This window comes from Antennarius striatus, chromosome 20 (genome assembly GCF_040054535.1).
Source record: "Antennarius striatus isolate MH-2024 chromosome 20, ASM4005453v1, whole genome shotgun sequence".
In the NCBI taxonomy this organism is placed as follows: domain Eukaryota; kingdom Metazoa; phylum Chordata; class Actinopteri; order Lophiiformes; family Antennariidae; genus Antennarius; species Antennarius striatus.
This window is the reverse complement of record NC_090795.1, coordinates 12,513,787-12,532,254: the sequence shown is the minus strand read 5'-3', so window position 1 is coordinate 12,532,254 and position 18,468 is coordinate 12,513,787. Positions and strand designations below refer to the sequence as shown.

General features: G+C 38.7%; 1 protein-coding gene across 1 annotated transcript in view; it reads left to right on the top strand.

The window, feature by feature from the left end:
* The window catches only part of LOC137587631 (matrix metalloproteinase-16-like), a 67,309-nt gene that overhangs the window by 10,934 nt on the left and 37,907 nt on the right, over positions 1 to 18,468 (top strand). The window contains exons 2-4 of the mRNA XM_068304180.1: positions 6,917 to 7,065; positions 8,360 to 8,482; positions 12,669 to 12,973. Of these exons, the coding sequence (XP_068160281.1) occupies positions 6,917 to 7,065; positions 8,360 to 8,482; positions 12,669 to 12,973 (577 nt within the window). The remainder of the gene's footprint in view (positions 1 to 6,916; positions 7,066 to 8,359; positions 8,483 to 12,668; positions 12,974 to 18,468) is intronic.

Genomic DNA, 18,468 nt, shown 5'->3' with positions numbered 1-18,468 from the left:
GCTGGTCAACTCCTCATTTTTACACTTAAAATAAATCTGCCCCCTGATTCCTGTAGACGTTGAACTCATCACAGCACTCTACTCTTTCACCATTTTCCTAAAAGCAGAATTATTGGGTTACACATGAGAGAGGTTTTTCTCATGATGTGTTCACATTTTCTTTAATCGATCTACATATTGATGTGACGAATGAATGTATAGAACAGAAATCTCAATCTGACTGCTAATGTCATCTTTGTGTGTGTTGGTTCGTTGTGTTCACACACCTTTTATTGTGCCTTTTCTTTTCTAAACGGTCTTGAAGCTACGCTGACAGTAATTGTGCTTCCGTCAACCATAACGCTTTGCATGCACTCTTCCCTTAAGTGACCACAGACTCAGGTTTGCTGTTTTTCTGAGGACGGTGATGAGTACGTGCACGAGGGAAAGTATTGACTGAATGAACGTGAGTTCAGGTTTATGTCAAGGAGAGGTTCTAAATTATTTTGTGCATTTTTGATTTATCTGATCTGTACTAGCACTGAAAATTAGACTTGTTAATTCAAAATGTGTTTAATCCATACGACAAGCAATTTCAATTTTAAACTAGATACATGTTTTCCCATGCTTTGCTAAGGCTTCTGGCAATGGGTTCATGTTTAGCTAACAGTACAGACAACCTTTTTTCTTGCTTCTTGTCAAGAATGCGAATAATTGCAGAAATGTTGAGTTTATCCTTATGGTTTCCGATTCAAGCGTTTATTTTGTAGCTTTATTGAATGGAACAAAGGTTCCCAGTCATCTGATATGTAATGTGTGTTTGTTTTTGGTTCAGACGTTGTGTAACTCTAAATTTCTGAGCATGTGATTGCTTTAATGTGTTACTTCCCGCTATGATCTAGAGAACTGAACATCCATCTAAACTTCTCTTCATTAACAATTCATGGAGGCTTATATTCTGTCAGGTTATAATCTGATGTTCTTGTCAAAATGATAAGGGTGGCCAAATAAAAATGTATGAATGTATGTGTGATTCTTAACCTCTGGCTTTGCAGTGCGGCTGTTATGAGCTCTGGTAGCCGGTGACCCACCAGATGAAGCACACTTACCATTCATTGTCAAATTCATTCCAACAACAAAGAGTCCAAATGGCAGCTCTACTGAACAACACCCTGTCTGCTCACAATCTGCCTTGTTATCTCTTTATAGAGAGAGGACAGGGAGGAATTTCTGTCCTGCTGAATAAAGGAGGCTGTCGAGCCGGAGCCTCCTGCTCTAAGGACTCCTTACACCGGCTGAACACGGGAACCATAGATCACAAAGAGAAGGCCCGAATCAATTAGGAGAGGAGGGCAGCGGAGAGAGGAAATAGAGATAGGACAGATAGTAGAGTGATAGAAAAAAGTAAAAGAGTTAGATGCTGAGTCAGCAGAATACATCTAAGGTCTGCGTCTTTCTCTAGGATGGGCTGCTATTATAGAAACGGTGGCAAACATGCTTCCACACTGCTGTGTATTGTAGGTACACACATACATACATACACACAGACACACACACACACACACACACACACACACACACACACACACACACACACACACACACACACACATATAAGTATATATACATAACCATATAACCCCACCTATATATGTGAATAAACTCACTTGAAAACCTCACGGTGTCACGTTTTAACCCCACCCACTACCGCCCAACCAATCACGGCGCATCAGAAGGAATCACGTGAACAATATGACGTAAAGCATTGGCCAGCAAGAATTTTTGTTGTGGTTACGCCTTTCGTCCACATGACAACAAAGTTATCCGGGACGAAAACGCTGGCAAAAGTGAAGTTTTTTGAAAACGCCGGGTCTGCGTTGTCGTGTGGACGCTGTAACCAAAACTTTTTCTATCTGGTGTGCGTCTCCTTGCGACAAAAACCGCTGTGACGTTAGTGTGTGACCCATGTCTGCATGTACACACAGAGTTAAAACCGGCTATTTTCTGACGTATAACAAATGCACGTTGATAAACATGCTTGACAGTTGGATATTTGTTTGTCTCTTTCTTTATGAGTCATAAAGTTCATATATTTATTTATTCATTCATTCACATTCCTCGCCAAAGACCCCGACCCAAGTTATGAGTCAGACTGGGATGTGCTTAGTTTACAATACCAATACATTTGTTTTCATATGTTTGGTATGAAGTCTGATATTATTGTTTTATCGTGGAATTTCCACGGGTTCCTGCTAGTATATATACAGTGTAATACTGTACACACACACACACACACACACACACACACACACACACACACACACACACACACACACACACACACACACACAGTGCTATTTTAGCTTTTTAGCTATTCCTATAACTAATAATGCGTGTATCCAGTCATCTAGCAGTTAACTAATATATTTGAACCTTGAGCTCGGTGAATGTATTTTGGAAGTTCAGCAGTTCAGTTTTTTTTATTTTGAGTGTTGAACTAAGTAAAGACCCAAGTTTGGTAGAAAACTGAAACAGTGTCAGTGAGTATAGAGTATTTACCTGAACAGAAATGGTTGCTTTCTGTTAGAACCGCAGCAGCTCTCTAAACCTTTTTGTCAAAGATAGGTAATACTGTAAAGGAGACTTTAAAAAGATGTATTATCTGATTTCAAAGGGGCAATAAGATGATATAAACCAGTAGTTTCTTACTTATTTTGCTATGTGTTAAAAGGTCTGCCAGTGTCCTATTCTAAAAACAATAGAGATGATAACATTAATTCCAGTGCAGGAGAGACTTGACACCCTATGCAATTTCATGTCAGGAATCAGCCAAAAATGAAAAGTAACAATGTGGCATATCAGACCAGAATCCAGTATTGTGTGTCTCCAAAATAAAATGTTAGTAAATCAACAAAGGTGCTGTTGTAGTGACAACATCATGATTATCTCAGCTGCTTATTGGACAGTACAAATTCAGATAGATTACATTGTAAACTTTATGTCACAATAGAAAAAGTTGAGTTGACTCAGAATGTTCCAGATCTGCAGTGGATAGACAGCCTCACAGTGTTCAGACTGTTGGTCTAAATATGAAGAGCTACACAGCTAGCTATATAATTTTTTCATGCTGTGTTTTTTTACTATCCTGTGCCCATAAATCAGCAGGGTATTCATTCAGCCAGTGGCTGCAGGACAGAGCCAGGCATGGAGAGGAGACGCGAGGGAGGAGCAGAGATGATTACAGGACAAGAAAAGGGAAAGTAGACATTAGGGTGAAAAGGGACAGCAGTGACATGTCAGAGATGTGGGAAAAGGAAGAACAGAGTGGATCTCAGAGGACAAGCAAATCGGTTACAGTATTGGTGTTTGAAATTTGCAATGCATTCTGGTTAATGCTTTTTGAATGGGGCACTAAGAGTCATGCTTCCAATCATGAAACACTATAAAAGTTCATGTTCATTTCTTGAAAGTCTCTAATAACTGCTTTGGGATTTTAATGTTTGTTGTGTTAGAGATTTTATTTAAATTTTGTTCCTCATTTAAGATTTAGACAGTTCTTAGGAGATTTAAACATGACTTTGAAGTGGACTCATCTTAACTTCGAGGGAAAAACAAACCATGCACCAGATTTTGAAAGGTTTCACAGATGGTCAGTTGTGCTTTTTTAAACCTCAATCATAGTTCATGCTTTCAGAATCTTTCAGATTTCACCACATGATATAAAGAGGAGAAATCCTGATTACATGTTTGTGTTTACATGTGTGGCTGCACTGTAGTACCTTGTCATTTCTGCTATGTTTTTTCATGGCTGAGTGCTTTGTCAGTGTCATGAGACTGTAATGTGTGTGTACGGCTGTCCTTCTGAGTGTGTGTGTGTGTTTCATAAATCTGTATCTTTGTGTGACCGTGCGTCAGATTACAGCGCTGTAGTTTCACGATTTGAGAAGCTGAATGGAAACATCACCCATGCACCTCTCTCCCCAGAGTTGAGTGTGAAAACCTGACACACATCAAGGTATTATCACTAACCCACGGAGTGAGAGAGAGGAGTTAGAAAAGAAAGCAGTAGAGAGGTTTATCAAATCAAAGAAATGTATCAAATAAATATACTAAATCCAAAAGAAACTACAACACTGTAAAACCATAGAATATTTTCTACCTTAAGAAAGAGTAACAAATAAGAAATAAGTGTGAGTCTGTGTGGATGCCATCCAAAGATTGTCTGAAAAGATTGTCGAAGTAAAAATGATCCATTACAAGCTGTGCCAGAGGTTCATGAAATTACATACTGTTACTATCTCTTCAGTCGGTGTGGTCTCCTCTGAGCTCTTCTGATACCAACACGTTATTGAGAGCCATCCCTCATCCTCGTCTAAACAGGTAGTCAGAAATTTTGGATCCAGAGAGAAAAGACAGATCTCAAGGAAAATCATTGTTCCCCTAATTTGTCTGGTTGAAAAATGTTGGTTGGAAAATACGTAACTTAAAAACCCATTCAAAAAACTCTTTTTTTTAATTGGTTCCTCCAATGTAGGTACATTTACTAAATACTTGGAACTTGAAACTATATATTTTAATATGATGCTTGTCTGTAGATAAACTGAATTTTGTGTTCAGCTGATGTCCTGTGGATGCATTGAATAAAATGCTCTGGGCTACTCATCCTCATCATTGTCATCAGTTTATTAAAAGTTGATCACTGTCTCCATTGCTATAACTGTATCATTTTTCCTCTCGGTTTCATTTTGTAGTCAGGTCCTGGAACATTAACTTATGTTGTAGTGCTCACATTCTTCTGTACTTCCTCAGCTGTGTGCTACATTACCATCCAATTAATGTGGCCGTAGCCGTGGTTTGGCTTGCTTGTTTTGAAAGAAACTATCAGATGTTTTCCAGGTCCTTATCAAGGTACTGGAAATAACATTAACTAGTCTAGCTGAGAGTTTAATTTAAATGTTCCATCAATCACACCGTAGATGTGCAAAAATAAGTATATGTTAAGCATTTATATCAAGTTAAGCAACTAAATGATTATGTAGTTTGTCATTTATTCAAGTCAAACCATTGCCATTAGGCACAAAAGCCAATAAAAGAAGCAGGTTGGACCGACCGTCTTTCAATGGGTTGGTTGTCTACACCAGTGGTCCCAATCCCCCTGGCCGTGGACCGGTACCAGTTTGTGGGTCAGTTGGTACAAGGACCGCACAGAAAGGAAACATAATTTAGAATATTTCTGTTTCATTTATGATCTAATTCTGAACGATGCTCTGTTTAAAATTACTGGATTATCTCCGCCACATCTGTCTATGGCTCACTCTTTACGCTTGTCACTCCCCAGTCACATGACTACCTTCTTAAAGCAGCTGCTCTAGCCAGTAACACAGAATACATTACTGCTAAGTTTAAAGTCCCAAGTGAGAAAAACAAACAAAAAACAAACATCTTTGAAAAGTTTCTCTGCCCAGAGTAAAAGAGCCAGTCAGGACAAAGAAGAACCTACAATTTCAAAGAAAAAGAAAAAAGTTTTCATGCTGGTCATATTCTTTTATTTCAGAGTATTTATCCACCACACCTTAAAGGCTGGCACGTGAAAATGTCTGGCGTTAAACCAGTTTGTGACGCAAAACAGGCTGAGGACCACTTGTCTTCATCATTTCCCTTTGTCCACATACAATCTCCGAAGATGATGATGATGATCATGACTCAACTTGAACAATCAAACAGTGGGCAAACAAACCACTGGTGTCTTCCACGACTTCAGTGTCCTACAATAGTGCTGTTTGAGGTCACTGTAAAAGTGCAACTCACATCTGTATGATAAGAAATTAAAAAATCTGAAACTGCAACATAAATGAGGATTTCTCCCCGCTGGTCAGCACATTTCCATTCTTTTCTGTTTAATGAATTTAATTCTTAGTATATCCTTTATCCTCAGAAGCAGGCGGCCATAATGATACAGCAACTTGACAACTTCTCAAAAGTAGTGCTTACATTTCACAACACAGAGTTGTTTATTTCAGAATTTAAAATGGTTTGAGGCACATGTGCAGGCTGAGAGGTCATTTGGTTTTTGAATTATAGTTTTTTGTGTTGTTTTTGTACACTTCAAACAATATAATAAAGTTTTTATTGGTTTTCTTGGTTGCTTTACTTTGTTTGGCAACTGTAGCAGTAGAAGAATCTGTGTTCCATTTCTATGATGGGACTGAGAATGAAGAGAGGCTGGGACTCTCCAAATCCCTGAGGTCTCCTCTTGAAAGCATAGCCAGCCTGACTCCCCTCCTCCAGCCGTCGGGTCAAAGGTCTGAGCTATGATTCCCTCCGGCAGGTTAGGAACACTGAAAGCTCTATTACTCCCGAGCCTTCCTCTGACAAGCCAGATGACAGGACAGTGGATGACATTCTGCTCGTCTGAGCTGCACTGTTGAACCAACTTTTGTCGAAGTGTTTACGGTTTCACAGGAGGCTAATGTGGGTATAGTTCAACAGTTGAAACACGCCTAAGAAACAGTTAGTTTAGCTCAATGTTAAATCTGCGAACAGTTCCACTGGTTCTGTCCAGAACACAGATTAGTACCTAACCCTTCTCTGAATCTTTTGATTAACTGTTTCTTGTAAATTTGATTGAATGAAGTTCTGTAAATTCCACTGGACCACAAGAATAAATATTAACATGTTTTATTTTTTTTTAAAGTGACTATTTCCTTTGTTGGTGTCTTGGCCATGTGCAGATTTATTGCCACTGAGGTAAACACATTAGACAGTGATCTTTGAGGCTTCGGTGGTGTCTGATAGACTCCCTAGGTGAACAGAACAGCGACTTTAATAATTAGTTTGTTCCTACGTTGCTGTTTTCCTCTCAACTGTAAATTGTTGACAGTAGTGTCTTACCTTTCCCCTTCCTTCTTTCTTTCTCTTTGCCCATTCTTGTTCACAGGCATGGCTCCAGAGATATGGATACCTCCCATCTGCAGACCCCAGAATGTCCGTTCTACGTTCGGCTCGAGTCATGCAGTCCGCTATCGCTGCCATGCAGCGCCGCTACGGTATCAATGTCACAGGGACTCTGGACAGCAACACCATTGAGTGAGTCACACAGTTTCCAGTGTGGGGCGGTGAGACCTGAGCATTGTTCATGATGTTGTTATTAATAATTTAAGAGAATTAAAGTCATGGAGAAATGTTGTAGTAGCTGAAGGTGAGAACAAAGATGCATGAATATTATATTCATAAGGGTGACTTTTATGACATTGTTCTGCATGGCTAAATTACCATGTTATCACATTGATGAATGTTGATGGTTGTTACTTTGTAAATCTAGTTCATAGCTCTTTTACCAAATGACTGATTGCTGGATTTGTTTGTGTGATTAATTATTGCCTTGCCAAAAACAATTTGATATACGTCTCCTCATAGATTAATGTTATTTAGACTTGATTGCAGAGAAAGAGCTTTTAAAATCTAATTAATTCCCTGTTTTGCTTTTAGAAGGCAAAGAGAGTAATTTTGACTGACGCACACTTATCCTGACAAGGATTAAGTGGGGCATTTGATCAAAGGGGTTTTTACAGCGAGTACACCTCAGTTGTCAAACGAAAGGTTGCAGCATGCCAAAGTCTAAATACTCAGTGGAAGAGAAGGAAGAATGAGAATAGTGAGTTACTATCATAAAAAGTCTGTCTGACTATGTACACACCTAAGGCTTACAAAACATTTCAAGAGGTATATTCACATTATGTGTTTACACAGTGTTCCTCATCAGGATGTTAGAAATCAAACAGAAAAACACAAGAATGTACTCTCAGCAGTATATTGCTAAGATTTTACCCAGGTTTAACCTTTGTGCCTTAACCAGACATCTTTATACCCAAACAACACCAAAAACTGTGCTCACTGACATTTGCCTGCTCCGACACTGAAATACCATCCATGCTAGAAATGGCAATGTGCTCAGTTTGACCACTGAACTGTGACATGGCAATGTGGATGCCAGCGGTGTGAATGCACTCTTTCAGCTCCTTGGCCACTGGGCTGTAACAGAGTGAAATGTGATAAGCTAACAGTCTACCTTATTTCTCTCCACCTCTGCTTCTCGTTGTTGATGTAGCGATAACACAATAAGGTGAGACTTCCTTTGTGTATAATATGTAAATGAAGTCTTGCCCTGTGACACTGTGGGAACTATGTGGAGTTGCATGAGCTGTGTTTTGATTTAGACCTAAATTAGCTATGATAAAGTGTGTTTTGTTCTCAACTCATTGTCTATGCTAATGCACAATTCTGCTAAAATTTCTGCAACATGCTTGATGAAGTATACCTCCTGAGAATCAGCCACTGAACTCCCCATGTTGATTGGTGGCCTCTGCTGGTCTCGCTGTAGGTGGATGAAGAAGCCGAGGTGTGGAGTTCCTGATCAAATGGGAGGTGTAACCAAATTCAACGTTAGGAAACGGCGGTACGCTCTTACAGGACAGAAGTGGCAACACAAGCATATCACATACAGGTAGGTGGTTTTAAATTCATTCATAACCTGACTAATTATAATATGGACGCATTGGTTTTTCAACAATTTACAAAAATTCGACCTCCCCATAAGCAGCCCAACAAAAACAGAAAATGCTGCCACACATGCCCATTTTCTCACATCCACAAGGCCTTTGTCTAGTCGTGAAGACACCCTGTCAACAGGATTATTACAGTATGAGCCTGCAGCCGTGGATTAATAACTGCAGTCTGCATACATGCACATAGACGGAGGCATGTTCTCACCACAGGGCTTTAAAACTTCACCATTTTCACCAGTTTTTTTCATTAAGAGGCACAAACAGGAAAGGAAACAGGCTGCATCACCACTCTAAACTTTTGTGCTAGAACAAACCCTCATTTACACTTGAATGAATTCATGATTGAGCAGTAATTTAACATAACCGGTCATATTTGGACTGAACAATCAGAGAGGACACCTCAACAAAGCACAGACCAATGTCGAAGTTTTAACAGGAACTACAACCATTATGCACAACACTGCCCTTGTTTTTCAAAGAATCTGTTTAATTCTTGAAAGTACATGCAGGACTAATTGGAAATTATAATGAGTAATGATGTATAAGGCAGTATGCTCTGGTTATATAATATTTTGATTTAGCCAGTAGCCCAGTTTCCGTACTATTTTATAACTGCTATACTGTCATTTTCTTCCAGCTCCACATTTCATGGGATAATCCTTAAGAAGTGGGCTTTTTTTTATCTTTGCCCTTCCCTGAGGATAAATGTATAAACAGTATTACATGCTGAATATAATCTAGTGGGTCAGTAACCTACAGCTGAAGTAGGACTGTATATCATTGATGGCAGTGCAGTCCAGATTTATGACTGTGCATTTTTCTTTTTAAAAAATGACACTGAAATTGAGTTTGATGTTAGTTTTATCAGCACTCGGTTCATCTGTGAAGGCACAGATATGAAGAGAAGAAAATTAGTTGGCTCAATGAAGAGTGGAGGAGTGGATGGACTGAATTGAGATGGGGGAAAATGGAGGGTGGAGGGAGAGAGTTGGAGGAGAAGCAGCTGCAGAGAGAAAGAAGTGAGCAGAGAGGGGAAGAGAGCAGGAAACCCCCAGTGGAAAGCAGAAGGTGCTCTCTGACAGATTAGGGTTATGTAATAGGATGGAAGCATTTTGAGTGTGTGTGTGTGTGTGTGTGTGTGTGTGTGTGTGTGTGTGTGTGTGTGTGTGTGTGTGTGTGTGTGTGTGTGTGTGTGTGTGTGTGTGTGTGTGTGTGTGTGTGTGTGTGTGTGTGTGTGTTGTATATGGACGTCTGCCTAGCCTCCAGTCAGTTGTCAGATGTGCTTGCAGCTGCTCCTTTTAACTCAAATTGGTCCAGTGTAGAAAATGTTGCACCTTTTATGTCATTAATATACTTGATGTTTTTAAAGGTGCAACACTGTGTCCCAGTACTTTGTCCAATAATAGCAAAATATAGTTGAGATGACTTCATGAAAAACACCACTTACACTATATTGAAGTTGTGCATGACACATTATCCATATCAATAAAGCATTACCAGTTTTAGCTATTAGTCTGAAATATACAAGAAAATACAAGATATAATATGTTCAGGTTTAGGATAATGCAGCACACTTAAGAACCCTCTGATTTCATGTGTCAGGGAATGATTCCAAAGGATTTCTAAGGGAAAGGAATTGTGCATGTATCCATGGTTTCCAAAAACACAAAAGAATATCTGAGACTGGAGAGAGACTCCAGCTCTCAAGAAAGTCAAATTGTTGTGGTCTATGTCGAGGGGATCTCCTGGTATGCAAAGGGAGTGCTACTTGTGGAAAATATCATGCTATTGTGGAGGTCTGCTGCTGAACTCTTGAGACAGCTACAGGAGAACATTAAGAAGATTCAGCATGTCTGACAATAAAAGCCCTCTTCCACTAGGAAAGAGACCTAACTAGCCCCAACGTGGCTCAGTGGCAGAGACAGACTTGTGTTCTATAGGGGACACAGAGCGTGAACATGTGTGACAGGACCCAAAGATGTAGAACTATCCTTGGTCAGGGTGAAGCCTGACGAGACGCCCTACAGTAATGTAGGGACAAAAGGCTAATGGAACCATCCAGGATGTGAATCCCTCTGAAGTTTCCATCAGGATTGATGACGCTCCATGTTTTATCTTTTAAGCAGATACTTAGTGGTCTTGGGACCAAAATAATGTTCAACTCTTCTCAAACTTCAAAGACACCAACCCTGGCTTCAAAATAAATATGCAAACCAGAGTATGTTCAATTTCGGATTTAAATTGCATGTATGTAATACGTGCCATGTTTCCATCACTGAATCTAAAGTTCTGCTGTCATTGAGTGGGTTATAATCATGCAAACCGATTTTTGTCCTCACCTTGTTCTATTCCTTGAGGCTATAAGCTGCATATTTCAAAAATAAGCATTAAAAACAACAGAGGGTTTTGGAAAGCATACCGAATGCAAAGCTGCCTTAGGTGCATGCTAGTTTCCATGCTATCACATACAGTCCTAGCTCTAGGGAGGAACTAATTAGCTTTGGCATCCCTACTGTTCTCCCTGCATGCAGGTACCATTATAGCGTAAGCTGCATCCAGAGTAGTTATCACCTCACAACATGACATTTAATATTTAATACGGCTTCTGAGCTAGTTGGGTTTCTTTTATTTGCCTTCTTTACTTCAACCCCCATCATGTATTGCTACATTTAATCTATTCTGCCCTTAAAACACGACCCACGTAATGTGAGATGGATAATAGTGTCATTAAAACTGGTTTTTACTCCTGTAATGACTAGACACAGCATGAGAATGTATTTGTGGCAAATCCCTCAGATGCTTACCCTGTTTCCGATTTAATTTCAGTGAAAACACTTGTTCCTTTTAGAATGCTGGTCAACTGCATTGATATTTCTTTGTGCTTATACCTTTGTGGTTTGAATAAATCTATTTGCTCTACATAAGCACTTAAACAAACTAAATGACCATTTTGTCTTACCTCTGTAAGTGCTCCAATTCAGACTGCTTACTCAACAACAGAGAGACATTGCACATATAAGTTGATATTCATGATTGCTTCTGTTATTCAAGAGACACAAACATTTATTACTCAAGCTTATTGTAAATGTCTCAATTGCATTGTCCTTAACTGGTTAAACAAATCAATTGTGACTGGTTTGATTTAAGTCTGGTAAAAAACAAAACTGTCTGCCTGTATGAAGTTTGCTAAACTTGAAAATTTATCAGTAAATGAGTCTGTATAGCAGCTAGATAAATTTGTTTTAGAAATCACATTTTAAATGAATATTGCAGAATATTCAGTAACAATCTATATTTATTTTCCAGGCTTTATGATTCTCTTTTTACAGAGTATATGTCAATAATGAACCCACGCTTACATGCAGTTTTAATTTGTGGTGTATTAGTGTGCCTCGCAGCAGTCAACCCACCATGTAGATAGATGATGATGTGCAGCAGTCAAAGACAAAAGACTTTCTGATTAAATTTGTTTTTATAATGGAAAATTATAACCTGACTCCTAAACAGAGGCACTATGACCATCCAAAATGCACCAAGGAAAAAAACAACAGGTGGGAACAGGGTGAATGACATAAAAGAAAATTCCTGAAACAGCATGAAACAGCTCAGGAAGAAGTCTTTGAACCAGAAATAGGCACAGAACAGTTTAGCGGTGCATTTCATTTCCACCTTGAACTTATTAACCAAACTCGAGTCAACCAGCTTTTCATTCACCTCTGAGATGGACGCAAGAAAATGTAGAATATTGGGTTCTTTCTAGTGTTCATGCTGAATGATGTAAGTAATCTGTTCATCAGCCAAATTTTAATCGAGCATGACAGTTATTTTGGAAAGGAATAAACTGGTGAGAGGCTTTTCTGATTGCCCAAACCATACTGGGGCTCTTAGCAGACTGTGAGCTGTTGATAATCCTTAATTAGAAAGAAAATTCCAGAGGCAGGACACCTACAGCAACTCAAAGCTGGCAAAGAATAGGCTGGCTTGTTTTCTGTGTTCCATGTGGACTATCAGCAGAATTAGCTGCGCTCGGGTGTTAACATCAGAGAGTCTTATTACACCATTATTGGCAACATATAACTCATCAGCTTTTCCATCTTTTATTTCTCTCTCTTTCTCTCTGTGCAGCATAAAGAACGTGACTCCCAAAGTGGGAGCGGAGGAGACCCACGATGCCATTCGGCGAGCCTTTGACGTTTGGCAAAATGTGACGCCACTTCGCTTTGAGGCTGTTCCCTACAGTGAGCTGGAGAGGACCAAGAAAGATGTAGACATCACCATCATCTTTGCTTCAGGTTTCCATGGCGATAGCTCTCCCTTTGATGGAGAAGGAGGCTTCCTGGCACATGCCTACTTTCCAGGGCCGGGAATCGGAGGCGACACACATTTTGACTCGGATGAGCCGTGGACGCTGGGTAACCCCAACCATGATGGTAAGCACTCTTTGGTGTTCACCTTACACAAAACATTTATTTTCACATTTTGAAAAAGCAAAATGATCGGAGTTGGATGAAACACTTTGAATGTAGTCTCAAATGAAGTTCCTTTGCATATCTCAAAAAAGTTCTATATTTTCTGTATCAGCACCACAAAAAAACATTAAAGGATATAGTCATCCATTTCATTCTACTTCAGTGTGTGATCATTTCTTTTCTGGAGGTCCATATATTCGTAAAAATCTTTGTTACACACATCATCCTTGTATAAATGGGTGATTTTTGATATTTTTGTTATTTTACTTTCTACATTGTTTGAAGATAAGAGCTTCCTTTATGCTCCCAAAGCACTTAATGTAAGTGCTGTTTTTTTTTGTTTTGTTTTTTTTAGCTTTTTTTGAACACTGTTAGTGTCAGGGTAGATGTTCTCTTAAAACGAACATTATATGGTATAGTTTGCAAAGTGTTGGTGAGCTTGTGTTATGTTCTAAATTTTCAGTATATGTCATTCGACAATATGCTGATATATTGTTTGTTATGCACTTAAAATAAATTATGGTCGCAAAAGCTCAATCAAAATAGTGTATAATAATCTACAGTGTGATTTCAGATTTCTGGTGTATGCTGGCATTTTTTAAATCCAATCTGTTCTTTGAAAATCCTACCCTGTTAGCAAATGTCTCCCTTGGTCACATACAACAATCACATCACCCCTGACACCAATGCAACCTCCAGGTCTTTCCTCCTCTGACTGCTTGCCCTCAGACCCTTACAGCTTGTCAACTGTATGTAAGCCTTCAGAAGGGTTTGTCATACTATGGGGGTGATTTCATGTCAAACAGCTGTGTTTAGCTTGGCTGAGCTTATTGTGAAAGAGATCTAATCCAAGTAAAGTCAAATAGAGCAAAGAAAATCCTAGCAAGTAGTGACAGATAAATGAGGCTGGGTTAATATTCTTTGCTGGACTCTTGTCACAGAAGGCCAGCATGTGTCAAACTTGTCACTGAAATTCTCAAACATGTGTTTTTTGCTTTTGAATTCCTCATTAAATCTAAGAGGCATGTCTGCCCCGAGGTCCAGAGAGACAACTCAATAGGAGTCGTGACTGTGTCTGAGTCATGAGACAAAACCATGGCAGAGATGACTTGAAGGATGGCAAAGAGAGCGTCTGCAGTAAAACACACTTGAGGAGGGAAATATCGGAGTTACTGTATCAAGGCACCAAAGACACAAGATAAAGTGAAGATAAGAGAGAATTGCGGTGTAAATCTAGATAAATATTAGAAGTTCAAGAACTCGCAAGAGACAGATGCAGAGGGAGAGGCGAGAATGCAGCGTAGTGAGAAGTAAAGAAAACATTTGTAGATGAGAGTAGAGGAGATGAGTGGGAGCCGTAGAGCGCTAAGTGTCTAAAATAGAAGTGAAGAACTTGCAGTAGAAGACTGCATTTTAAATAGGAGCAAAGGGGCTTTTAGTAGACTTACGTAATATGTTGTGAAAGGCTGTTCTTGATGTTTTTGAGGATCCGCAGTTTGAAATGACAAGAAACAGATTGAATAAAACAATTGAAAGATTATTGTTAGATCAAATGCACTTTGCCAGTCTACTGTATTAAACATCATCCTATTGTCCTGTATAAACATGCATCTTACCACATACAGGTTCTCATCTCTTCATTATGTCATCCTTGATGAAAAAGAATGTGAAGCAATTGGCATTGAAGGCCATCTTTCAATCTCTTCTAGCTGACTTGCAATCTCTCTCTACCTCTCAGTGCAATTTTAAAACAGCCCTGCTGCTGCTGCCCACACTTTTGTGCAAGCATCCCATAATGCATGCAGTTTTATTATGTTCTTTTGAGCTGGCACTCTTGCTAGATATGAATGTCCACTGGCTGCTGACCGTTCAGCATGGTGATGGCTTCTCTTGGTTGTGTGTGATGAGCTGAGTTGAATTTCTGATGGGTTTTGTGGCTTGAAGCTGGATCCAGCTTGTGATTTGTGTGGGGGTCTTGAATATGTTTAGATTTTACAGTACTTGTGTCAAGAAATACTACAAATATCTTTTACTCAGTTTTTGTTTGGTCTTGGCTTGATAGCAACATCTCTAAGGCAAATGTCAGCTTTGGCAAATAAAAGCTAAAAAACTGCAAGGGCTGTGAAAGTATTACTCACGCTACTACTTATAATTAAATGGCATCACTTGCATCAATGTACTCAGCATCATAATATCTTATAACACAATAATTCCTGATATCATGTTGATGCTTTGGCTATTTTTCAGCTACAGAGTAAACTTTTTTTTAGCTATATACTTTTACGATCTTTGCCAGCTTATACACATCTCTGGCATTGAGAAGATGACAGAGTGTAGATGTTCTGGCACAAATTGCCTTTAGCCCTTTAGCGCTCTGTAAAGCTGAAATATTTTTGCAGTACTCTTATTAATGAATTACCTGATTATACTGTAGATGCTAAACTACTGAACAATAAACAGTAAAAGAACTGAATGAAGTGGTAAAAAATGTAAATATTGAGCAGCAACCATCTTGAGAATAATCTCACTAGATAAAAACACATAAAACATAGCATGAATAAACTTCAGGTCTTCACGAAAGGAACATTAAAAAAAAAAGCATGAAATGTGTTTTCGTACTGTATATTTCAGCTGCTATGTTTTCCTCATCACTGAACAGATGTCAGCATTTGCTTCATTTCAACTATCATATACTGTATATTGAAATGATTGGTGTATTGTATCCACATTGTGTGACTTGGCCTGTGAGTCTCCTAACTTGTCCTCATATAATCATATTGTCGTAAATATTTTTCCAGTAGTATATCTTGGAGTCTTTTAGTTCTCCCTCAATGTGTCAAAATGTTGGGAAATTGCTAACAGAGTATGACATTAATCTTTAATCATTATTTTTACAGCCCCGTCTATGCTTGTGTGTGAATGTGTGAACTCCTGACCATTTTCCATTCAGTGATAACATCACTATGTTGCTCTTCATTTATTATTCCATACAATTTGCGTATTTTAAATACACAATGGTTTCTGACCAACTGAGTCGAGTAATACGTTGTTCAGTAATGAATACAGTAATACAGTAATAGGGTGAAATTTATTTCTTTAATGTAATTCGAAAGTACTTTAAGAAAGTGTAAAAATTAACTCAAATTACTAGCTCACATCTCCACATTCATTAATTTAATAACAAGAAGAATGTATATCTGTAGAGATATGAATGATGCTTTCAGTTAATCCAGAATTTTCTGCCAACGGAGGCAGATGATTCCATATATTTCTGGAGCAGCTTGTGTCAAGGGTTTGTAGTTCGTCTGTTGTCATTCTCCTTTGGCTTCTTGCATCAACAGCTGCCATTCGTGTATGTTCAGCTAAAGAGGTTGGCTTTTTATTTTGTTTTTCCTCATCTCTTTCCTTTAGTCTATCTCTTTTCATTGTGTTTAAAAAACTTGACACACACTGAAGATGAGCTCCTGTCTTGTGTCTGTCACCTCTAATCCCCCTCACGGTGTTGCCAAGAAGGATCAGTTGTCATGTGGGCTGTTACCAGCACCGCGCAGTACATGTTGTTTTGGACAATGATGTCACTGATACACACCGGAGAATTAATCCTGGTCTTCACCGAGATAAACACTTGCATCCACGTGTTGCAAGGGCAGTTTTTGAAAGCAATTGAGCGAAATGAATTTTGTACGTTTGTTTATTTTATAATCACTTAATTGACTGTTTTATATTGTTCCATGTGCATAGTTCTGTTGCATATATAGTTTTTGGCATTTTTGCTCACCTGCAAGTCAGGCATTTGACGACAGAGGATTATTCAGTGTTGCATTCATTAGGAAATTTTATCACACAGCAGAATGAGGTTCTGATGAACATAAGGTAATGGAATTTATTAGAGATTTTGATATACAATGTATAACAGTTGTTTTCTATGTGGTCCTTTCATCATGCAGAGAGAAAATATTGCCTTTAAAGCCAAACATATTGAAAAAGGCAGATATTTACTCTTTCTAGATTTTCTGTACATTAACTACAGATATTGTTATCCACCATTTATCTCACATTCATCTTCTTGTACCAACTTGGAGTTTAGGTGATAACCAGTTTGTTTGTGTGCAAGATTGTAAAAAATTATCAACATATAGGCCAAAGTAGAGAGACATTTTGGGCGGATCTGAACATGGATGTAGATTTAGTGTAGCTGGAGAAGGTGATTTATGTGCTTCAGATACCTGTTCAGACTTAGTCAAACAAATCATGACATTGTACTGCATAAACATTTGTTTCTGATATTTTAAAGGCAGTGGGTGATGGAAAAAAAGACTTTTTTGATCATGTACAAGTAACTGAGACGTGCACTCACTGCAACACTCAAACACAAAGAAAAATCCAAAGTAAGACTTCTAAAAACTGCAAACCGATGGACAAACACACTGCATCACAAACTATATAATTAGTTACCACTATAGCCACGCTGTGGCTGTCTTACTCCACTTTTTGTCTTAGCTGGTTATCTTCAGATAGCAACTTCATTTGACAATTTGAGGAACCTTTCTCATGAATGTGTACACCAGCAGATGCTGTCTTACTCCAAATGTTCATGTTTACATAATATAAGTCTAATATACCCAAATCATGACAGGTGAAAATGTGTTGTAGGTGGTGTAATAAGCATACAGCACCTTTAATGTAATTTTAGCAATAAGACAGAAAATAAGACTGATCTGCTTTACAGTTGTAGAAATATTTATGTTAATATCTGTGTAACACTTCCCTCGTAATTGAAAAATATTAGGGGAGTGTCTGAACCTCTCAGGGATTCGTCCTTATTCAGTCCTTTATTATTGCTTGTACTTCACTCTAAACACTTCTGTGCTGCTTTTTTGGTTACAGTACTGGGATATTGTACGGTCGCAGTGGACATGATCACAATGCACATGCCAAATTGCAGCACGAGAACCTTTTATGTCGTACATTATGCCTAAAAAGAGCTGAAAATACCAGACAGTGACAAGGGATCGGTGATGATGTTAAGATGCATAATTATATACAAAGACTAACTGATATCTTTATCTCTTTCCATGTCCACATTGTTTCTTTGGTCTGCGCTCCTGTTCACAAAAAAGTGAGTGTCACCCATTGAAGCGGCTTTAAAGCCCTTGGAATTTCAAATCATGTGAAGTAATTTGTTTAAGTCGTGTTAAAACAATTGAGCCAATTTTGACTTGTACAATGAGGAGGATTCTTATTCCATAATAATCAAACTGTTTTGTGGGTGTCCTACTGGTCCCTTTAGTTCACTAGAACACATCCCTACCCTGTCAGTTGGAAAAAAGTAAAGGAGCAGTGCATAGCGAGAAACATGTTTTCAGAACACTGAGCAGTGCAGGTGATTCTCAACTGTTGGAGGTACTTAACAATATTACTATCCGCAGTAAAGATTGTTTTTACCCATGTCTGGT